At 47.7% G+C, this 24,741-nt stretch overlaps 1 protein-coding gene across 1 annotated transcript in view; it reads right to left on the bottom strand.

The window, feature by feature from the left end:
* Positions 1 to 24,741, bottom strand: part of WNT11 (Wnt family member 11) — a 55,228-nt gene that overhangs the window by 19,523 nt on the left and 10,964 nt on the right. Inside the window, exon 2 of the mRNA XM_066620259.1 lies at positions 21,432 to 21,631. Within this exon, the coding sequence (XP_066476356.1) occupies positions 21,432 to 21,508 (77 nt within the window). The 5' untranslated portion in view covers positions 21,509 to 21,631. The remainder of the gene's footprint in view (positions 1 to 21,431; positions 21,632 to 24,741) is intronic.

Below are 24,741 nucleotides of genomic sequence, written 5' to 3'. Positions count from 1 at the left end.
AGTGTAAAGAGCATCTCCCTATCCACTCTGTCCATCCCCTGCATAATTTTGTATGTCTCAATCATGTCCCCCCTCAAGCGTCTCTTTTCTAGGCTGAAGAGGCCCAAACGCCGTAGCCTTCCCTCATAAGGAAGGTGCCCCAGCCCCGTAATCATCTTAGTCGCTCTCTTTTGCACCTTTTCCATTTCCACTATGTCTTTTTTGAGATGCGGCGACCAGAACTGGACACAATACTCCAGGTGTGGCCTTACCATCGATTTGTACAACGGCATCATAATATTAGCCGTTTTGTTCTCAATACCCTTCCTAATGATCCCAAGCATAGAATTGGCCTTCTTCACTGCCACTGCACATTGGGTCGACACTTTCATCGACCTGTCCACCCCCCCCCCCCAAGGGCACCTGGGTTTTTTTTTAACAACCCCCCAAGGGTATTACACCCTTTGAGGGCTAGATGCCTGGAACACCCCCCTCTTAATTTTTTAACAAGATCTATGGTCCCAATGGGTAGGTCAAAATTCAATAAAAGTTGATATATCAGGCTGTTACGATCTGGGTTATAGTATACTCTTAATCAAAACTGAATTGGTCTCAGCTACACCACAATCTCTAGCAGAGGTTGGCCAGTCTCTAGCCAGAGGGTGGCATAAGGAACACAACTAGGGAGTCCTAGGATTTTACATAGGAATAATAATAAAATAATAATACAGGAATTTATATACCACCTTTCTTGGTCTTTATTCAAGACTTTATTCAAGGCGGTTTACACAGGCAGGCTATTTAAATCCCCGAAGGGATTTTTACAATTGAAAGAAGGTTCTATCATTCAAGAACCACAACATTCAGATGTTTCTTTCTGATCTGGTTTCACATTCTGGCCTCCATCCTCCCACGCTCAGAGCAGATGGAATAACTCGGCTCAGCTTGTCAGCTGCTTCAAGGTTGCACGGTGCCGGTGGCCTCGAACTGGCGACCTTGTGGATGTTATCTTCAGGCAAATGGAGGCTCTACCCTCTAGATCAGACCTCCTGTCCAGGCTTGAATTCACTCTATCGAGTGACCCATAGCATTGAGCCAAACTGGAATGCCATACAGTACTTGTGATATAATTTTAGCATTAAATACCTCCAAAACTGTCAGTACATATCTAAGTGACAAAAAATCACATAGACAAATGTAGGACCAAATCTACCTCCCTCTAGAGTAGGGGTGTCCAAACTTTTTGGCAGGAGGGCCACATCATCTCTCTGACACTGTGTCAAGGGCCAGAAAAAAAAATTAATTTACATTTCAAATTTGAATAAAATTACATAAATGAATATATTGGAGATGGAACGTATATGAAAGAATGAAGGTCTAGCAATAGCTCAAGGCCTATAAAAGGCCTTGCACAAAGCAAGGTCAGCCTTTCCTTTGCTGCCGCTGCAGCATCACAGATGTGAAACAGCAAGCAGTGGAGGGAGCCCTTGTCCCACAGCTCACACAAGAGGTCAAACATTTGGCTGTCACGCTGAGAGCAGTTGCATCAGGCCAGCGCAGGCGCCAGCAAGTCTCCGGAGGGCCAGAGACTCATTGGAGACTGGGGGCTCCCTGAGGGCCGGACTGGGAGTCCTTGAGGGCTGCAAGTGGCCCCAGGGCCGGGGTTTGGGCACCCCTGCTCTAGAGAAATGAAGACCCATTTGTGAAAAGCGAGAGGAAGTGGCCTTGTGGAAAAATGGAAACTTTTAGCACCAGGAACAATTCTGTAAAATGAGCTAATTAATTGGTGACTCTGGACATTAGTGGAACACACTAAAGAACAGATGGGTATGCTGGGTAACTTATGGGCAAAGCTTTGCGCTTTCATGTGACAGCACATTCCGAAGAAGAAAGGGAGGATTTACAAGACGCTGCTTCTCAGTGGCGTAGCTAATGATTGTGTAGCCTGGTGCCAAGCTCAAAATGATGCCCCGGAAGTGATGTCACAACCAGAAGTGACGTCACACCCAGGATTTTAAAAAGTGAAAATTGAGGGAAAACCAGCCTCCTCCTCCCCAGAAGCTCGCCACTTACTTGCTCTGCTGCCACCCCACAAGTCAGTGGCATAATGCATCTACCTGCCATCTGGGGTCAAAGAAGATTTTGTAGCTTCCCCCCCCCACAACAAAATAAAATGTAATTAAGTAAATTAAAAGCGTGCCCCTTATTGGTTAGAGCAGCCATTTTCAACCACTTTACTGTGGCACAATGGTGTGCCGCAAGTGGTCCACGGGTGTGCCACAGGAACTTGGGGGAAAATGATTTATTAGTAGGGCTAAAGAGATGTGAGCCTCTCCCCCACACACTGATAGCATGGTGTGCCTTGTCAATTGTCAAAAACGTGATGGTGTGCCTTGACCATTTTAGTGTCTTATCAGCGTGCCCTGAGATGGAAAAACTTGAAAGTCACTGGGTTAGAGACACTGTGCTGGGCTGAAGAGGGACAGTTATTCTCCCCCTACTAATTATAAGATGAGCACCCCTGGAAAAAAGTGTCTCTTTACCTAATTAGCAGGGTAACTGTATTATGATACATGGAAATGAGAGCGGACTCATATTAACACCTTATTCATTCCATGCTATATCATAATAACATCTCATTGGCTCTCAGAACGATCAGTCTCAAAGGTCAGTTTTAAGTTAAGAAATCCACTTTCTGTTCCATAAGGCAGCTTCTTGTTGGAAAGCTGACGGAACATACCAAGATCCAGGTCTACAGAGCTTGTGTCCCGAGTACACTTCTGTACTGCCGCGAGTCATGGACTCTTCACTCACAACAGGAGAGGAAACTGAACGCTTTCCACATGCGCTGCCTCCAATGCATTCTCGGCATCACCTGGCAGGACAAAGTTCCAAATAACATAGTCCTGGAACGTGCTGGAATCCCTAGCATGTACGCACTACTGAAACAGAGACGCCTGCGTTGGCTCGGTCATGTCGTGAGAAAGGATGATGGCCGGATCCCAAAGGATCTCCTCTATGGAGAACTCGTGCAAGGAAAGCACCCTACAGGTAGACCACAGCTGCGATACAAGGACATCTGCAAGAGGGATCTGAAGGCCTTAGGAGTGGACCTCAACAAGTGGGAAACCCTGGCCTCTGAGCGGCCCGCTTGGAGGCAGGCTGTGCAGCATGGCCTTTCCCAGTTTGAAGAGACACTTGGCCAACAGTCTGAGGCTAAGAGGCAAAGAAGGAAGGCCCATAGCCAGGGAGACGGACATGGGACAGGCTGCACTTGCTCCTGGTGTGGAAGGGATTGTCACTCCCGAATCAGCCTTTTCAGCCACACTAGACGCTGTTCCAGAACCACCTTTCAGAGCGCGATACCATAGTCTTTCGAGACTGAAGGTTGCCAACATAACATATCCATAAGGCAGTTGTGTTTTCATTTTCTGGTTAATTGGCTATAACATTTGATAGAATAAAGATATTCCAACGAGGTTTGCTTCATTGCATTCTGCATTAAATTATCTTTCCAATGATATACAGCATGATGGTATTATTCGAACATATCAATTTTTTCACAATTTTGGACACTAGTCTGAAGCTCAGCTTGTTGCCCCCCTGAACCTTGTTGCCCGGTGCAACTGCTACCCCCTGCACCCCCTTAGTTACGCCACTGCTGCTTCGCATTGAGTGGGTCACGCTCAGAAAAGTTGTTTGTGAGGAATAAACATAGTTTCTGATCATCTTTCACATTTGAACTTCTTGCTTCAAAGTTTTGTAATTAGAAACATCTCTGTAGATGAACAAGGAGAAAGAGACTCAGAAGCGCACGCATCAAGAAGCATTAGATCAGGGGTGTCAAACATAAGGCCCGTAGGCCAATTGTGGACCCTGGAAGCTCTTTATCTAAACCCCGTGATAATTGGGCTCTCCCAGCTCTGCCCTTTCAGCAGTGCTACTTCTGCCAAGGCTCTGAGAGGGAGGGACAGAAGGAGACCTCAGAAGACAAGGAACGCTATGGGGTAAGGGATTGACCAAGAGGGGTGAGAGCAGGAGATGCTGCTGAAGAGCTGGGAGAGCCCAATTACCATGAGGGCCAACCTTTCAGCAGTGCTGTTTCTGCAGAGATGTCAGTTTGCAGACCACCTGTCAGCTGTGAAGCTGTGGCAGAAGTGGCACTGCTGAAAGGGTGGTCCACGTGATAATTGGGCTCACCCGTATCTTGGAAATATGATCAAGATTTGCACATTTTTCTCATCAGTCATTTGCAGCTGAGTTCAGCTGAAAATGAAATGGGTTTGACACCCCTGCATTAGCTGAAGCTCAGGTTAGAAGTTATGGACACCGGCTGAAGCTCAGACCTGATGCCTCACCACTCTGCTCTAGAGATGCTTCCAGAAATCTTGCCATCTGAATTTCTCTCTAGACTTTGGAATTCTGAAGCACCTTGACTTGGTTCCCAAATGAAACAGGTGAATTAGGAATCTTCTACCTCAAGGCTGGTAACACCCAACTCCATCACCACCAGCTCACACCCCCAACTCACCGCACCCCCCTAGATATGCCACTGCAGCAACTACCTCCCAGCAGTTGTCTTTTTCTTTTGCTTTTTAATTAGAATGTTGCATTGATCTGGCGGGAAAATTGGAGGTCACAAAATGATACCCCAATAGCAGCCTCCCCCAAAACATCTCAGAATGGCCAATATCTGGGCATTCCTGATAAAAAAAATAAGAAGCACCAAAAGAACATCACTGTTGCCACTGCCACAGGTAGTGACAGAGATGGTCACTAATTCTGTAAAAACACACATGTGCACCCAATGAAAATGAATACAAAAATTATTTTATTAATTTATACCCCGCCTTTTTACCCAACAGGCACACAAGGCAGCTCACAACACTTTAAAAATACAACATTAAAAACAATTAAAAACAATTCACAATAATTAAAAAATCTAAAAACAAACAAACCCCGTGGATTTTCATATAAAAAGCAAGAACGCCAGCCAGCCTGTCAACAATTAAAAGCTTTTTGAAATAAAAAGGTCTTCAGTCCACGCCAAAATGTTAGCAACGAGGGAGCAGTTCTCAGTTCTAAGGGGAGGGTATTCCACAGTTCAGGGGCCAACACTGAGAAGGCCCTCTTCCTGGCCGCCGCCCCTCTCACATCTCTTAGTGGCGGCACAGTCAAAAGGGCCCCCCCCCCCAGATGATCTAAGAGCACGGGCAGGATTGTAGGGAAGGGAAGGAGGCGGTCCCTCAAATATCCCAGCCCCGAGCTGAAAATAATGAAATCAATGCAATTTAAGCTAAGAAGAAGAAGAAATGAGGTTTTTGATAACAAAAATGGATAGAATGGCACGGCATACTCATCTATAGAAGATGAGGCTCTAATCAAGACCAATGAAATAACTTTGCATCGGTGATGTCCTGGATTGCACCGCAGAGCCCCTAAGTTCCATAAGGCTGACTCCCAAATCGTCATGCCCAGGACTGACGTCAGGAAGGGTTATGTCAGCCAGGTTTACCTGCTAGGCAGCACACCTTTCCTGGCCTATGGCTCTCCCTCCCTGCAGTCTTGCAGGGGGCTGGTTTCCATTCTCGTCTCAAAAATATATACCTCGTTGCTCTTCAGCCCGTCCCGATACTATAAACAAGCGTCAAGTCAAATTTATACAGACATAACAAATCTTTCAGCTCACGTTAGGGAGGCTGTCAGAAAAACATAAACCTGATTGCAAAGGACGTCTGATCCCTGCACTTCTTCTGGGACTTGCCGGCTCACTTAATTACCTTGGGCAGTTGGAATAAATTCACTGGGAATCAGCTCCAGCACGTCATTCTCTTGGAAAAAGGGGACTTCGTTCTTCATTCAAACTGTAGGTTCTGCTTATGGGAATCAGAGCTGAACTACATTGTCACCTTGTGTTGCCTCCTGTCGGTGCTCCAAATGCTGCCCCCCTTTGACCTGGCGATGTGCCAGCCTCTTCTCCATTCTTCTGTGCTGCTCCTCCTCTTCCTTTCTCCAGTCCAAAGACTGGCAGGAGGAGAAGGAGCACTGAGTGAGTGGGAAGGGCAGGCACCCCCAGTCCATTTGCTGCCTGAAGTGACCAGGTGGCTTCATGGATGGGCTGGGCCTGTTCCCACCCTTACCTTTAGGTGCTGGAAGATGGCAGAGGAAGTGGGGAGGCACATTGCACAAGCGCATGGTTGCAGATGAGAAAGTCACCCCTGCTGATGGCAGCAGCCAGTGCTGGGACAACCACCCACTCAGTGACCATCAGTGGCAGCCCTGCTGTTCCCAAACTGGGAAGGGCAAAAGGCAGACTGTGCAAACAGGTCCTTCAAGTAATCACGGGGTCCAACAATGTGGGGACGGACGGGTGGCAAGCTGCTAACCCCCGGCCCCTACTGGTGCCACCCATGGCAACCAGGCTCTTGTATGGTGCTGGATACCAGCACAAGGCTAAGGTGACATCACACTGCTATCAAATATCCTGCACAATATCCCCGGTTAACAACGGAAGATCACCTGCCCCCAAATGGTCAGTAACTTTCACTTACAACACAGTATCCTAAGAACATAAGAACAGCCCCACTGGATTAGGCCATAGGCCCATCTAGTCCAGCTTACTGTATCTCACAGCAGCCCACCAAATGCCCCAGGGAGCACACCAGATAACAAGAGACCTGCAAGGCCTCCTGGGAATTGTAGTTAAGAACATAAGAACAGCCCCACTGGATCAGGCCATAGGCCCATCTAGTCCAGCTTCCTGTATCTCACAGCGGCCCACCAAATGCCCCAGGGAGCACACCAGATAACAAGAGACCTGCAAGGCCTCCTGGGAATTGTAGTTAAGAACATAAGAACAGCCCCACTGGATCAGGCCATAGGCCCATCTAGTCCAGCTTCCTGTATCTCACAGCAGCCCACCAAATGCCCAGGGAGCACACCAGATAACAAGAGACCTGCAAGGCCTCCTGGGAATTATAGTTAAGAACATAAGAACAGCCCCACTGGATCAGGCCATAGGCCCATCTAGTCCAGCTTCCTGTATCTCACAGCGGCCCACCAAATGCCCCAGAGAGCACACCAGATAACAAGAGACCTGCAAGGCATCCTGGGAATTGTAGTTAAGAACATAAGAACAGCCCCACTGGATCAGGCCATAGGCCCATCTAGTCCAGCTTCCTGTATCTCACAGCGGCCCACCAAATGCCCCAGAGAGCACACCAGATAACAAGAGACCTGCAAGGCATCCTGGGAATTGTAGTTAAGAACATAAGAACAGCCCCACTGGATCAGGCCACAGGCCCATCTAGTCCAGCTTCCTGTATCTCACAGCGGCCCACCAAATGCCCCAGAGAGCACACCAGATAACAAGAGACCTGCAAGGCATCCTGGGAATTGTAGTTAAGAACATAAGAACAGCCCCACTGGATCAGGCCATAGGCCCATCTAGTCCAGCTTCCTGTAACTCACAGCAGCCCACCAAATGCCCAGGGAGCACACCAGATAACAAGAGACCTCATCCTGGTGCTCCCCCCTTGCATCTGGCATTCTGACATAGCCCATCTCTTCTCCTCCATCCTTCCTTGTCTATTCTACTCTCATCCTGTTCTAATCCTGGGACCAGAGGGAGCAGAGACTGGCACATACCAAAGAAGGGAGACCACCTCAGACACCAGGAGGTTATGGGCTGGCCTTGGAGAACTCCAGGCTCTTCAGCCTCGAAAAGAGGTGCCTGAGGGAGGACATGATTGAGACATACAAAATCATGCTTAGGAAGGATAAAGTGGATAGAGAGACGCTCTTTTCCCTCTCACATAACACCCGAACCAGGAGACATCCACGAAAGTGGAGTGTTGGGAGAGGTAGGACAGACAGAAGAAAATATTTCTTTACTCAGCATGTGGTTGGTCTGTGGAACTCCTTGCAACAGCATGTGATGATGGCATCTGGCCTAGATGCCTTTAAAAGGGGACTGGACAAGTTTCCGGAGGAAAAATCCATTCCGGGTTACAAGCCATGATGTGCATGTACAACCTCCTGATTTTAGAAAAGGGCTATGTCAGAATGCCAGATGCAAAGGAGGGCACCAGGATGAGGTCTCTTGTTATCTGGTGTGCTCCCTGGGGCATTTGGTGGGCCGCTGTGAGATACAGGAAGCTGGACTAGATGGGCCTGTGGCCTGATCCAGCAGCGCTCTTCTTATGATCTTAGGTTGTGAAAAAGGAAATTAAATAATTAAATGAACCTGTTTGCCCAGTGTCTCAGCCTCCAGGACAGGCTTCTTGCTGTGTCTCTGCATGATTTCCTTTTCAGGCCTTTCCTTCTTCCAGTCAGTCTCCAGTGGACACAAGTCATCTTCGGCCCAATCCTAACAAGGGTTCTGCTGGTGCTTTGTTGTTGGCAACCTTCAGTCTTGAAAGACTATGGTATCGCGCTCTGAAAGGTGGTTCTGGAACAGTGTCTAGTGTGGCTGAAAAGGCCGATTCAGGAGTGACAATCCCTTCCACACCGGGAGCAAGTGCAGTCTGTCCCTGGTCTGTCTCCCTAGCTATGGGCCTTCCATCTTTGCCTCTTTGCCTCAGACTGTTGGCCAAGTGTCTCTTCAAACTGGGAAAGGCCATGTTCCACAGCCTGCCTCCAAGCGGGCCGCTCAGAGGCCAGGGTTTCCCACCTGTTGAGGTCCACAACTAAGGCCTTCAGATCCCTCTTGCAGATGTCCTGCATGCCCTTGCAAAGCGCCATAAAGCAACAGTGCAAGGCCCAGGCATGCCAGAGGGCATGCCAGAGCCTTCCTGCTTGCCCCTGTAGTCTTCGGGAGGCCAACTGAAGCTGGTAAATCCAGATGAGGGGAGGGTGAAATAGGGCACTAATGGAGGCAGGTGAATTAGACCCGGGAGAGAGGTTGGATGCACTGTATCCAAATCCCCTTCCTGGGTCTGATCCACCTGCATGGATCAATGCAGACTTACACCAGTGGTATCACTGGTGAAGCTTTGGTATCACAAGTATCACCTGTTGTGGCTGCTGGAGCTTACCCTGGGGCAAGGTGACAAATGCCTCCTTATCCCGAAGAGACCTCCAGCAAGTGAAATTCCCTAGCAGGATGCACTGGAGTTGGGGAATTTAGTCAGAATTGGTCTGCCTGTATGACTTGCCCTCAAGATGAGTCCTCCCATTGCCTCTCTACCTGAAGGATGCACAGCTCTGCATTAGATTTTGGTTCTGGCTTTCCACTTTCCAAGGGTAACCATCATGGAGGAGAGAATGTGTGGGAAGCAGCAGCACGTGGTCCAAACATCCTCACATTCAGAGCAGCTGGAGGGAGTGAGATCTGTAACCCAAACCAAAAGGAGGAGGAGGTCTGGCTCAGTTGGTAGAGCTGCCCCCTTGTATGCCTGATGATCTGTTCAAACAGCCGGAAGTACCCGAGAACTGAGGACACGCTGATATACTGATTTGCTGACCCTCAGTGGCAGAGAGGAGTTGCCCTCAAGTGGAGAGTGGGAGGCGAAGGGCCAGAGAGAGGCCAGACTGGGAAGGAATCTAGCTGGAACGAGGAGTCCTATGGAAGACTAGAACTATTCAATTGTAAAAATCCCTACAGGGATTTAGAACAGCCTGCCGATGTAAACCAACTTGGATTAAAGTCTGAGGAGAAATCTGACGACCAAAGAAAGGCAGTATATCAATACTTGTATAAATAAATTAATAAATAAAATCTGCAACAAAGCCTAAACAAACAAGCGAACAAAAAAGCACTGCAGCCCCGTCTTCCTCCCCTTGGCGTACCAACGGAAAATACTGCCAAGCAGCCAGGCTTTCACAAACCACGCCAATGTTTGTCTGCTGGACAAGCAACAAGCAAACTGAGTTGGATGCCCTCGCCTTGTCAATGCACATGGGGAATGTACAGCGCATCCATGTGGCCTTTGTTCAGGGAGCCAACTTTTCACTCCTCCCCACCAGCTAGTCTCCAGCAGGCTCACTGAAGGCAGCGGAGCTAACTGAGGACTGTAGGCTAAACAGGCGGCTTGTGAAATATGAAGTGCCACTTAATGACGGCGAGTCCAGTCCTCTCTGGGTATTGGCAGGCCCTGCGTTGCTGAATTCAAACACGGGGCCCCCTTGAAGTCTGTGCCAGCCACAAAGTCTGGCTTAACTGCTGCCTAGAGCAGCCAGCCTGCCAGGGGATGTTTCTCAGCTTATGTTCGGGGCGGTCACGCAGAGGGCTGTGTGAACATCTGCAGAGTCAGGTCACCAGCTCATCTAGGCCGGGATCATCTCCTCTTGCTAGCAGGGGCTTTCAGATGCTTTCTGGGGGAGCAGGGACTGGTTCTTCTACCTGTGATTCTAGTGGCTGGGTGTTAGACTGCACTAGAGCCCCAATCCACAGCTCTCGAGACTTTCGACACACAAGGAGGGCAAGTCTTTCAATGTCTACTAAGCACAGTGATGATATGCAACCTCCACATGCAGGTGAGGCCTTCTCTGAGCACCAGCTGCTGGGAAGCGACAGCAGAAGGAGGTGCCTTGGCGCACGTCCTGCTTGCGAGCTTCCCAGAGGCCACTGAGGGAGACGGGATGTACCCTCTGACTTTCTCAGCAGCGCTGTGTGGGGAAATGGATGGCAGTGGGACTTGGGATGGAAAGACCTGGGTCCAGGCATTCTCTCTCAAGAGTAATGATCCTGATGATCTCACAGAGTTTCGTGAGACGCAAGCCACAGCTGCCAAGCTGAGGTCCTTGGAGGAAGAGCGGAATGCAAAGCCAAGGAGAAAAATCCACACATGTAGTTGTAGACACATGTATCTGGACACAACGCCTTTAGCAGGTCCAGCATGTCACGATACCCTTTAAATCTGCTCTAAGAACATAATCAGACCACTGAATCAGGCCAAAGGCCCATCTACTCCAGCTTCTTGTGTCTCACAGTGGCCCACCAGATGCCTCAGGGAGCACACAAGACCACAAGAGACCTGCACCCTGGTGCCCTCCCTTGCATCTGGCATTCAGAAATAGTCTGCTTCTAGAACCGGGAGGTTGCATATACCCACCATGTGATGGATTTTTGTTCCAAAAATCTGTCCAATCCCCTTTTAAAGGCATCCAGGCCATGTGCCATCACCACATCCTGTGGCAAGGAGTTCCACAGATTAATTACACATGCAGTAAAGAAATATTCTCTTTTGTTTGTCCTCAGAGCCGACAGAGGTAGAAGCACAGACAATACGTTACTATGGACAGTTGCCCTAGAAACAGAGCTGCAGAAACCGGAAGAGTTTTTCAGTGATTTTCAACCTCTGTGTGCTTCAAACTCCTGTGGCAAAACCTTTGGACCTTTTGCAGCACAGACTGAAAATCTCTGCTATACACACTTTGTGACACATGCATAGGATTGAGCTGTAAATATGATAGGAAACCTGACTTTCAGCAAAACTTGTCGCTCAGGGCTTATTGAGGACAGCGTGATAAACTTCTAGAGAACCCACAAAGATCTCTGGGACAAAATTTGAAAACCCTGCAGCACAACTATTCTGCTGAAACACACACAAAGTACAGTACTACTGAAGTCACTCACAACAATCAGGCCTTCCCTGACAGAAGTGCAACTGTGGGAGACACCTGTTTTTATATGCTCCACCTGACCTCAGCATGCAGTCCATGCTTATGTGCCTGTACAGCACTGGCCCTCTGTTTGGCCTTAGGGAGGTGCCTTCTTCACAATGTACTAGTGGTTGTCCAACTTTTTGGACCCACTTTCTAAAATGGCACTCTTTTGGAACTCACCTAGAGGGGGCACAAAGCACTAAGCTTTGCAGGCGCCTGAATGTGCGGTGCAAGTGGCCCCTGCCCTTTAGAGACATTCCAGGTGGTGCAAGCAAAACGGAGACAAATGCAGGGAGGTGAATGCCTCCATTATGCTCCCACCGCCCTTAATGGCTGGGAAGGGGAGGGGTTGCTTGCACGGCGTGTACAGGCACTTGCAAAACTTAAGTGCTCCGCACCCCATCTAGCTATGCCACTGCAAACCTGATTTTACAAAACTCTAAAAAAGTGATCTAGAGAGAAAAATATTTTTATTTCACTTATTTGCGCAAAAAAAAAACACAACTCAATCCATTTCTCATAATGTGGCAGCTCTAATGAATAGCCTCAAGGCTTGAGTGGTTTAATTATGTGACTCAGCCTTCACCTGGCCCCACTACCTGTCACTGATGGACTTGGGGGGGGGAACACTCCAGAGAAAAAGATACTCAAACATTTACCTTCCTATATTTACACAAGCTTGCAAGCTGCTGGAGCTGAGCTCCTTGCAAGTTGCAGGAGCTCAATTCTATGCAGGGCAGTTAGCAGCTATCTGATTTTTGAACAGCCGAAAGGCTTGAGGCAGTTTTCTGATCTTTACATCACTTGTATTTTCATTGGAGACTCTATGGAACTCACCAGAAATTGGGTCCTGACCCCACAATTGGAGAAATAATGGTCTAGTGTGGTCACACATAGGGCTTCAGCTCTTTCTCCAGGCGTTAAATTGCTGAATCTGTTTGATGCACGTGGGGGATACCCTTTCGCACATCAGTGAACCCTGAGTTTTATTTGAAACTGTTGATAACAGGTTGTAATGCAAACACCTTCTTGGCTTTGAAAGTAGTACAGAACAGGTTATGTCACCCTTATTTAAGACATCAAACAGAGCCAAGCTGTCAACAGTGTTATTGAGGGTGCTGGTAGCTTGGGCAGTGATCCTTAGCATGAGAATAGAGGTGTTACAACCATGTTCCTCTTTTCATATGTGAAATACTGAAGGGTGTGTGTTTTTCACTGCTATTTTTAGACACCCCCCTTGCAAGGCATAATTAATATAAAACGCTTTTTGTTTGCAATCCTTCTGTGCTGTTGTAGAGGGCTCCCCCTAGTGGACCACCTGTCCTTTCCAGGCATCCTTAAAATAAACCCTAAGGAAGACTCTTACTTACGGACCTCCTCACAGACAGAATGAAACCCAACAGCTCAGTCCTGCTCACATTCACCTGGAAGGAAGTCCTGCTAACTTCAATGGAACTTACTCTCAGGTAATGGAGCCCAGAACTGCAGCCTGAGAGTCCAATAGGCTTCTAGCAATGCCCTCCAGCATTTCAGAGATTAAAATAGAGACATTCGTTTTAATAAACGCACACTTTGGAATGCCAATTTTTAAGTTGGGTATGCATTTGAGTCCTAATAATCTATACAGAGTAATCACAAACCTTAGCACTTGAATGCTTGCCAGGCTTGAAGAAAAGCATTCAAGATTCCTTTGCACAAAGGGCCATCCACAGGACTCCTGAGGCAGCATACCAAATGCTGCCCTCCCTTACCTGGGGACGCACCAGCTCTGCTCCTCCCAGTCCTGGATGGAAGAGGAAGAGGAAGCACAGAGAGTGAACCATTACAGCATCACTCTAGCCCACCACTCTCCTCTCTTCCACACTTTCTTTTTCAAGTCTGCCGTGGGAGTTTGGAGCCCAGCTGTTGAAAACCAGTGAAAAACTTGTCTGCATCCTGTGGCTTTATGGCCTACTCTATGGTCCTCACCTCTAGTGATGTCATTTCCAGCTTCCAGGAGACTGGTCAGGTTCTGTGGCTCTGTTCCTAGGACAACTGTCTGAACAATTTGTCTCTCTGCTTTGCCCGTGGACAAAGAAGGACAGACGATTCATCAGTACAGACAGTTGCCCTAGAAACACAGAACCCAGAAGAGTCTCCCAGAAGCTGGTAGTGACAGCATCAGAGGCAAAGGCTATAGAGAAGACCATGGAGTTCAGTGTGCCTTGTGAAGAAAAATGCTGAAAATAGCTGCTTTGCATCTACAATATGACAGTTTGAAGGGGGAGGGGGCTTGGTTCACACATTCCACTGCCAACTGTCAAATGATTCAGTGTTGAGCAATCCAGGGACATTTATGTATGTCTGAAGTCGGCCACAGCTGTCTGGGTTCCTATTAGCAGGCCGCCCTTCTCAAGGCACTCCAGCAAAGACTTCTTGGTCCTGCTAGCCCACTCAGATTTCTTACTCAAACATCGCTTGCAGGAGAGCCACAGAGGTTTTGATATCTCTCACTCCAGATTTAAAGCTTTAAGTGCTTAATCTCAATGCCAAAACTGCAGTGAAGCCCAAGCGAGGAGGAAATCAGGCATGCCAAAAAGTTAATGAGGAAGAAGCGGCTTCCTTTGAAGAAGAGGGATTGTAAGCCTGCCTTAAGCTTGGGTTGCCAACTTTTTTTTTATACTAACCCTGCACATGTGCCTTTAATTCACCATGCAGGAATTTGGCAGGTAAAACTTTTCTTACCACTTACCTCCATGCAGAAAGATGCTCTACCTACTAAACCTAAATTATGCAGGGGATGGATAGAGGTATGTTCTTTTCTCTCTCACACAATACCAGAACCAGGGGACACCCATTAAAACTGAGTGGCTGGAGAGTTAGAACAGACAAAAGAAAGTACCCAGCGTGTAATTAGTTTGTGGAACTCCTTGCCACAGGATGTAGTGATGGCACCAGGTCTAGGTGCCTTCTAAAGGGACTGGACAGATTTCTTGAAGAAAAGTCTATCACAGCCATGTGAAACTTTCTTTTTCCAGAAGGGCACATCAGCATGTCAGGTGCAAAGGAGTGGCAATAAGATGCAGGTCTCTTGTTGTCCCAGAGGCATCTCATGGGCCTTTGTGAGATACAGGAAGCTGGACTAGATGGGCCTTTGGCCTGAACCAGTGGGGCTCTTATGTTCTTGACATCTCTATGTCAGGTATCTGATGACATCACAGGACCAAGGCAACTAAAAAATATACTTTGCACATAATAACAGCATTGTATAATGTTTTCTGAATATGCAAAGTATATTAACTTGATGCTTTCCTTACCGCTCAGCAAAATATTATCTCTCTATTGTAGCTGAGGCCGAGGGTTAAATAGTTTTAAATGCATTAAAACTGTAGTGGAGTGTTAGCTGGGGTTGCTACCTTTTTAATTAGCCTGCACTCTTTGTCTTTAACCGCAGTTTGATCTGCAGTCATCAGAAGAAGAGAATGCTGTTCTCCAGACCATGAAAAGCTTTACACTGATTTTTGCAGAATAAGCCGAGATTAAAGGCACAGGAACAGGTGCTGCCATTGTTGTCTGATCAGTTGGCAACCCTAGTAGGAGGCAGGGCATCTGTGGAGTGGATTTTGCTGCAATGGACTAGCAGGAGGGCTGCTAGCTGGGTTCTGTCCACAACTTCCCTCTTGCCACCTCTATACTGCTTGCCAAAGGGAGTGCGCCAAACCAAGGAGCCAACACAAGCGTTTCACCATTTTAGTTCTGAACATTCCCAAGAAATGTCCCAGGGTAGTGACAAAAAGGATAACAAAATTATAATTGTGCTTGAAGTGTTAGCATTATACATAGTATCATTATTGCTTATGAATATCTTTTTTTTAAATCTGTTTTGGCTGCGTGGGTAATTTTGTTTAACTGATTGTTTCTGTGCTTTCAAACGCCCTTTCATGTGCAGTTCCATCACTGTCCACAATGGTGCCAACAATGAGGAGGAGGGGATGCTTACAGAGCACATTGTGATACCTGCAATACTTAGCAACACAACTGTGTCCTTCTGGCCCATGTTTCTTCCAACCAGCCTTACCTTAAGCTTGCAATATATCAGAGAGGCATGTGCGTTTGAGCATATGCAGCAGAGGCGTAGCTAGAAGGGGTGCAAGCAATAGGTTTTGCAGGGAGCCTCAGAGCGCTGTGCAAGCAGCCCCTCTCAATCAGAGCCATTCTGGATGTGGGGAGCAAAACAGAGGCATTCGCCTTCCTGCCTTCACTTCCATTTTGCTCCCCCCCCCAAGCAGAATGGCTCCAAAAGGGAGGGGGAGCCGAGAGGAGGTGTAGCTAGAGGGGGTGCAAAGCACAGCATTTTGCAGGGAGACTCACTGTGGTGTGCAAGCAGCCCCTCCCCCAGGGAGCCATTCTGGACCACAATGGAGGAAAAAAACCTCCGTTTTGCTCTCACGGCCCAGAAGGACTCTGAAAGGGAGGGGGAGAAGCCACACACATACTGTGGTGAAGCTTCCTGCAAAACGCTGTGCTTTGCACCCCCTCTAGCTACACCACTGAATGCAGAGTACATTCAGTCACCAAACGACTACTCACAATCTAACTCACCAACTTTCAATGTTCTTATGGCACACTGACGTCTGTGGTCTTTGCCTCTTGTGATGTCGTGTGCTGCTTCTGGGAGACTCTTCCAGGTTCTGCAGCTCTGTTTCTAGGGCAATCGTCTGTACTAATGAATTGTCTGTCCTGGTGGAGCCAGCAGAGGAACAGGCATTGGTGTAGCTCGGTCTTTTGACACCCGGAGCCAATAAATTTTTGTCACCCCATATGACATAACTATTTATTTATTATTAATTAAGTTAATTATTAAACAATTAATTCACATTTTTATACCACCCTTCCTCTAAGCAGCTCAGGGTGGTGTACGTGGTTCCTCCCCTTATTTTGTCCTCACAACAACCCTGTGAGGTAGGCAAGACTGAGAGATTGTAATAGTCATGGCAAGGAATGAATAATAATAATGGCCAGAAAAATTATTGCAGTGAATATCTCCCCACAAGCAATGGATGAAATTCTGCATCAAATGGTATAACATGATGGTACTATTCCTAAAAGCCAGAATTCCAGAATTTTGGTCACTAGGGTGTCATTCCACCCCACCCCCGAGGATATCTCATTGGCCTGTTTTGAGGTAAGGCAGTGGTTCTCAAACTTTTAAAACTGGGACCCACTTTTTAGAATGACAATCTGTCTCGGAACCACTGGAAGTGATGTCATAGCTGGAAGTGACATCATCAAGCAAAATAAATTATAAATAATTAAAGAAAAACAGATAAATAAGGGGAAGGCAGCCCTGTTTGACCAAGTGAATTTTCTCTGTAGCCTACCTGCAATAACACCCCCCCCCCAAATACCAGTGAGATTTTCAGTCCTCCCCAGTGGCCAGTTCAGTGTAAGTTAAGAACATAAGAAGAGCCCTGCTGGATCAGGCCAAAGGCCCATCTAGTCCAGCTTCCTGTATCTCACAGCAGCCCACAAGATGCCAAAGGGAGCACACCAGATAGCAAGAGATCTGCATCCTGGTGCACTCCCTTGCATCTAGCATTCTGATGTAGCCCAATTCTTATATTTCAAGCATCTCACTATCAGGACCCATCTGCTTTGCCTTACCAGCTCAAGCCTCTGCTTTATTCTTGGGGGGAGGGGGGCTGCTGCATTCTGGAGCATTTGTTGAGCTCCACTTTCATCAGATTGGGACCATGCAGCTGGCCTTGCATTTTTCTTTGCCTGACTTGACCAGGAGCCAAGGCATGGTTGCTTACTCCTGAGTAAAAACAACCATGTGGCTTACTTTCGCTTTCCATAGGGCTCAATATATTCATCTGCTTGGAGGGAGGGACCTCCTCCTCGGGTGTTTTTGGGGGGCTACTTTCATTGGATAGGAACCATTCTGGCGTCACTGGATTCCTCTCAGCCCGCCCTTTCCGACAGACTAAGGCAAGTTTGCCTAGTCACGAGTAAACACAAAATAGAGCTCAGTTTCACTTTCCATAGGGCTCCATGCATTTTTTTTTTGTTTCTGGTTTTGGGGCCATAACTTTTGATGGAAAGGAGATATTTTACTCCGGCTTTTTTCACTGCATTCCAGTGGAGATTCTGCATCCAACAGTATATGGCATGATGGGGTTACTTGTAACCTCCGCGATGTTGGGTCATTTATAATGTCACCCCCAGGCTGGTACCTGGGGCAGACCGCCCCCCCTGCCCCTCAGTAGCTACGCCACTGGGAAGAGGGACAAAATTTGTTACCACAGAGTTGCCCTAGAAACAGAGCCCCAGAACCTGGAAAAGTTTTGCGCTCCAAACTTTGTGCTGCAGAAAACGAATGCAATGACATACTGGTAGAAAACAGCTAGTCTAGCCAGACCCGAGTATCTGGGCGTCAAGGGGACAGGATTCTCAGCCAGTGTGGCTATGAAGCAGACCTCCACTTCGGAACCTCTTCTAGCAATTAACCGCCAGGGTGTGGGTGGTTGCACAGTGCACACCCAAGAGCCATGCAAGGGAAAGGCTGCCATTAGTCATTCCGGCCCCGCCACGGCGATTTGGTTTGGAAGTTGCTTCGTTTATTTCTGGGCCAATCTGAAAGCTTCCCTTGAGCCCCAACCCCCCCCACCAGTGCGTCTTCCCCTTCCTGCCCGCCCCACACACCACGCTACAGTGGTGACTAGCCACTGGAAGGGCGGGTGCCTCTTCCCACTATCTGGAAGAGTCAGAGCAGCTGGCCAGACCTGGCTGAAGCAGCCTCTGGGAGACAGCACAGCAGGCAAAAGCAAGGGAAGGAAGACATGAACTCCCTCTCTTCTTCCCCATTCCCTGCATGGCTGGAGTCACATGGCCCCGAATTCTTCTCCAGCTCAGATTATAATCCAAGCTAGACAAGAGTTGGGGGGGGGGGCTCTTCTTCAGGCTAGTGTATGAGCCATACATACTGAGCCACTTCAGCAGCACCTTTCTCACCAGCCAGATCTCTCCCCCACCCTCACCCCCGTCTCTCTGCAAATCTTTCTGCTGCCTCCATCTGGATGGGAGGATCTCAAACCGTCTCACCGTCTGCATGAGGCAAGAGGAAGCTCGATTCCCCCACCATGTCACTAAAATTATAGTGCATTTTGGGGTGGTTCTCAGCAATATACTGTTTTAGAAGAATATACTGTTTTATGTTCTTAGAAGTCAATCTGGGCTAGACAGCACAGCAGAAACCTACCCAGTGCAGGGGCTCCTGGGACACACCTACAGGCACAAGGTATCATCTCTCACCCATCCTTCCTCAGTTCACCTGGGGGCTCCTGCTTGCCCCATCCAGGCACCAATCAAGGCTACACCTCCTGAGTCCGGCCAGTGCTCCCAAACCATTCCCTCTTTTTGATTCAAAGTCAGTCTGTAAGGGGCCGTAAAACCAAGATTGTGCTGTCTTAACATGCCTGTGAATCACAGCCCCAGTCCCAGGAGTACGAGCATTATTTCAACAGTGCTCAATGTCTAAAACACCTGGTGCTGAGGCACAACCCTGCCAAAAAAAGCCACTGCCTCCTACCCTAGCCATCAATCCCAGTCTCTGACAGGTGGCATGTGGCAGTGGCTATTTAGCAGCAAGGGAAATTGCACTCTGCACATGCTTGAAGGTACTCTGTTCATCACTGGTTGCTTTGCAGCATCCTTAGCAGTGAAGCAGGTTTTCGAGCTTCATCAACAGAATCTGATCTAATAAAATGTCACAGGCTAGTGTGGATGGAGACTGTTGAGAGCTGCCTCTTTAAAGGTACAAGCCCCAAAGGCCTCAGGAAGAGACAAGCCCCGTAAGTGAACTGGAGGCAACAGTTTTATTTTTGTAGCAGGCATCTGCTAGAGTGACTGAGCCTGTAAAATCCCTTCGGGGACCTGGAGACCATTCTCAGTCAAGCTGCACTTGTTATTCTCCGGTTTGAAGTTTTTCAGCCTTTCCAATGAGTTGCAAGCAATAGAGAGTAGCATTCAGGCACATGCTGCTGTTCTCACATCACCACCATCCTTCTAAAGCCTGGCAGTTGTTTGGTGACAAGAGGTGATCATCCAGAACAGATCTGCCTGACCTGAAAACAGCTCCAGAGCCAGCAAGGCCTTTAAACAGGCAGTCTGCAGATGACAAGGGCCCTGGGCTTTCTCAGTCTATGTTGATTATTGTGCAGGAATCTAATGAGACCTGGACAGTAATATCACAGCTGGGTCACTCCTCCCACCACCTCTGCACTTTTATTGTTACAAGAGAATCCCCAGGGAGATTTTTGCAACATAGACCGATCTTTTGCCCCATGATTTTCCCCTTCAAAATCTGGTGCCTTCAATGTTTGCACAAAATGCACCTGCTGCTACCTACTCTCTGTGGCCGAGGACCAAAACTACCTGCAGTGAGGGGGTCAGAGTCCATGTTTTGCAGGCAGAAGGTCCCAGGTTCAGCCCCTGCTGGGAAAGGCCCCTGTCCAAGTCATGGACTCTGGGATGTGCTCCATTGAGGCATACCTTGTTCCCATGAGATGCTGCCCAAGGAGTAAGAGTGTGTATGAAAACTAGACGTGGGAAGATTTCAGCAGGCAAGCCACCTTCCAGGAAAGCTTGACCTCAGAATGCCACAGAACCTCTTTTGAACACCACTGGCAGATAAACTCTTTTCACATGTTCTACGCTACAGGGTTTGATCTGTATGTTCATGCAAATGCCCAACAAGCACATAGCAGACCAGTGACTGATATCTTATGTCTTTAGGGCCGATCTGAAAATTCTCCTACAAGAACTTCTGGCATGAAATGATATGGGGAGGGGGGAATTGTGCAGACCTTTATTTTGCTACTCCAGGTAGTTTACCCCTTATCCTGACATCCGAAACCTGGACCATTCTGAAATCAGGGGAATTTTGTCCAAGGCTTTAAAAAAAAAAACACAACTTTCTGTAGTGGGAACACAAGAAGGTCGTGGGCTCATTTCCACATACAGTGCAGGTACAGTCAGTAAGTTTGGTTCTCTGCTTTGTGGTGTTTACAGACACTATTGAAAAATGTCAGACTGTTACATTATTACTTGCACAGGTAACAGTGAAAAGCACAAGAGGAAGCATTTCTCATTATATTTCTGCAGTTATTCCAAAATCCAGACAAATTCAAAATCCAAGTACCTTCCCATCACAAGCAGTCCCGATAAGGGATACTCAACCTATTTCATTTTGCTCTGGGTTGCTGGTAGCCACCATTTTTAGTTCCTAGAAGGCCCCTGGACCATGTCACCAACAGGGACGTGCAGCGGGTGGGGGGAGGACTCCAGCGGGAAGAGCCTTCCAAGCCTCCCCATCCAAGTCCTTCAAACAGCGCCACCACCATGTTAGGCTCACAAGCACTCACACCCCATGCACTTTGTGGCAGCACTATTCAAAGGACTCCAGTGGGAAAGGCTGGAAGGCTCTGCCTTCCCAAAGGCCATATGTCTCTGATCACCAAGTACTGTCACTTCCCAAGAGACTTCTGGGGAATCAAAATGGCAGTCAACAAGTGCCTAGAGAAATGCTGGCGGCACTTGCCAATAAAACCCCCATAATTCTCCCCCATTTTGCACCCCCACAAAAATGGCCAAAGTGGACCTGCCATTTCACCACCCGCAAATGCAGCAGCAAAACAAGTTGGGTGGGGCGGGGGGTTTCAGGATAGCCCTCATTTTAACTGCTACTGATGGTCTGTAAGCCCCTTTGAGTGTATGTTACATAGCAAAAAAGCAGAGTATACATTGATTAAATTAATGAACAACCAACACCAAGCAGGGATAAACACTACGGAGAAAAGACTTACAGCCATTTGATGCCATTGCAGGTTCCGTTCTGCAAGATGAAAGCCAGGAAAAAGGCTACCAAAAACTGTCGCTTCATCTTTGGTTGTTTTTTTCCCTCCTCTCTCTGTAACCACCAACTCTTTGAAGGAAGAAGACGACAAATCCTTTTTTTAAAAAATCCTCAGTTTTCTGAAATTTCCTCCAGGAGCTTCCCAACAGCCTGAAATCAGAGAAGGGAAACACAAGCAGGGTGAGCCCCAAAGTATTTCACGCTCCTGTGAAAGAGAAATCTGGCCTCCCAAACTGCAAAGGGGCGGTTTCTGAATCGCGAACAAAATTCTGATTCCCCCCCATCCCCCGTTCGATAGAATCTTTATAGTCAGAGAGACAGACAAGTCGTATGGCTTGAATTACAGCCCTGTGCTCAAGTACGACTGTATGTTTCTGGTTAACCCTGCATATGGGGAGAGTGCATTCTTGATCCTGGCTTTATTTTCTTCCCTTGAAAAACAGATATATTTGGCTGAGAAGGGAAGTATGGCATCAAATCTCTGCCCTCCTGGGAGGCTTTAAGCCTTATCCTTTCCATTTACCAATACAGTAAAAGTGAAGTGGAAGAGAAGTGTGCTTTCCGAGGAGACCCATTACAGGACCGGATGTCAGTGAATGGAGATGCCCCCTCCCTGCAGACGTTGATGGCCTCCTAGACTGTCAGTGTGGCTGGGGCCGCCTTTGCCTCCCTGCTTTCCTTCGCACCTCATTAGTTGGGCTTCACACTTCTCCCACATGCCCAACACCTGCACCCCAGAGAAGACTTCAAGCTGGGAATAAACATCCAAAGGCCAGCATGTCTCCAGAGGCTCCTCTACAGGAAGTTTGAAAACAGAAAGAAATCCAGGATTCCATCCAGTTGTTAGAGAGACAGAGTCAGACCTGCAGTGATCAGATCTTTACGAGTCTAGAATTTGGCCTTATTTGCAAAATCCTGCATCCTTGGGACCACTTCACATGTTGCTCCATCTAAGAGTTGAGCATCCATCTGGAAACAGGATGCGCAAATTAAACATGTTTGAAAATGTGTCTGTCACACAGAGCATGAAGATTGGCTGTGGCAAGTGCGTCTGCAAACCTAACATAAGAACATAAGGAGAGCCCTGCTGAATCAGGCCAAAGGCCCATCTAGTCCAACTTCCTGTATCTCACAGTGGCCCACCAGATGCTTCAGGGAGCACACAAGACAACAACACAACCTGCGTCCTGGTGCCCTCCCCTACATCTGGCACTCTGAAGTAGCCTACCTCTAAAACCAGGAGCTTGCACACACCCATCATGACTTGTAACCCATGATGAACTTTTCCTCCAGAAATTTGTCCAATCACCTCTCAAAGGCTTCTGGGCAAGATGCCATCACTACTTCCTGCGGCAAGGAGTTCCACAGACCAACTACACGTTGAGTAAAGAAATATTGTCTTTTGTCCGTCCTAACTCTCCCAACACTCAGTTTTAGTGGCTGTCCCTTAGTTCTGGTGTTGAGAGGGGGAAAAGAGCATCTCTCCATCCACTCTATCCATCCCCTGCAAAATGCTTCCAAATCTCAGTGTTCATATTTTCAAACAATGCAAGTTCCTAGCCCTGATGGCTAACCAGTTATTGACAATACTGCTTACCTTGCACATAGTTTTGGTTGTGTTTTTCTATGTGCATAAAGCAAAGCAAGCATATCACCTCTGCAGTCCTTCAAACAGCCCTGTAATCAGTGTTACAGAGTTTGACGTGATTGCCTGCCACGTTACAGAGAATGGGAACTGAAATATTTTGTTTGAGAAATGGATATCCTGATAAAGTTGGACCAAAAAAAAAATTACCAACATGGCTAATGAGCACCAATAAAAATTGCATTTAGCATGTAAAAACAAAATTAAAGCAAACCACATTGCAGCAGCCCAAAATAGCAGCAAGGCCAGCAATAAAACTGAATTAAACTACCACAGTGTACATGATGTGGGACGCCCATGAAATGCATTTGGCAGAGAATTGTGTACTAAGAACATAAGAACAGGCCATAGGCCATCTAGTCCAGCTTCCTGTATCTCGCATCGGCCCACCAAATGCCCCAGGGAGCACACCAGATAACAAGAGACCTCAACCTGGTGCCCTCCCTTGCATCTGGCATTCTGACATAACCCATTTCTAAAATCAAGAGGTTGCACATACACATCATGGCTTGTACCCTGTAATAGATTTTTCCTCCAGAAACTTGTCCAATCCCCTTTTAAAGGCATCCAGGCCAGATACCGTCACCACATCCTGCGGCAAGGAGTTCCACAGACCAACCACAAGTAAAGAAATATTTTCTTTTGTCTGTCCTAACCCTCCCAACACTCAATTTTAGTGGATGTCCCCTGGTTCTGGTGTTATGTGAGAGGGAAAAGGGCGTCTATCTATCCACTCTATCCCTCCCATGCATAATTTTGAATGTCTCAATCATGTCCCCCCTCATGCGTCTCTTTTCTAGGCTGAAGAGGCCCAAATGCCGTAGCCTTTCCTCATAAGGAAGGTGCCCCAGCCCCGTAATCATCTTAGTCGCTCTCTTTTGCACCTTTTCCATTTCCACCATGTCCTTTTTGAGATGTGGCGACCAGAACTGGACACAATTCTCCAGCTGTGGCCTTACCATCCATTTGTACAAAGGCATTATAATACTAGCCGTTTTGTTCTCAATACCTTTTCTAATGATCCCAAGCATAGAACTGGCCTTCTTCACTGCCCCCGCACATTGGGTCAACACTTTCATCAACCTGTCCACCACCACCCCAAGATCTCACTCCTGATCCGTCACAGACAGCTCAGAACCCATCAGCCTATATGTGAAGTTTTGGTTTTTTGCCCCAATGTGCATGACTTCACACTTACTTACACTGAAACGCATCTGCCATTTTGCTGCCCATTCTGCCAGTTTGGAGAGATCCTTCTGGAGCTCCTCACAACCACGTCTGGTCTTCACCACTCGGAAAAGTTTGGTGTCATCTGCAAACTTAGCCACTTCACTGCTCAACCCTGTCTCCAGGTCATTTATGAAGAGGTTGAAAAGCACCGGTCCCAGGACAGATCCTTGGGGCACGCCACTTTTCACCTCTCTCCAGTGTGAAAATTGCCCATTGACAACCACTCTGTTTCCTGATCTTCAACCAGTTCTCAATCTATGAGAGGACCGGCACTCTAATTCCCTGACTATGGAGTTTTTTCAGTAGCCTTTGGTGAGGGACCGTGTCGAACGCCTTCTGAAAGTCCAGATATATAATGTCCACAGGTTCTCCCACATCCACATGC

This window comes from Tiliqua scincoides, chromosome 3, assembly GCF_035046505.1.
Source record: "Tiliqua scincoides isolate rTilSci1 chromosome 3, rTilSci1.hap2, whole genome shotgun sequence".
Lineage (NCBI taxonomy): Eukaryota > Metazoa > Chordata > Lepidosauria > Squamata > Scincidae > Tiliqua > Tiliqua scincoides.
The sequence above is the reverse complement of the archived record's forward strand: the minus strand, read 5'-3'. Positions and strand labels throughout refer to the sequence as shown.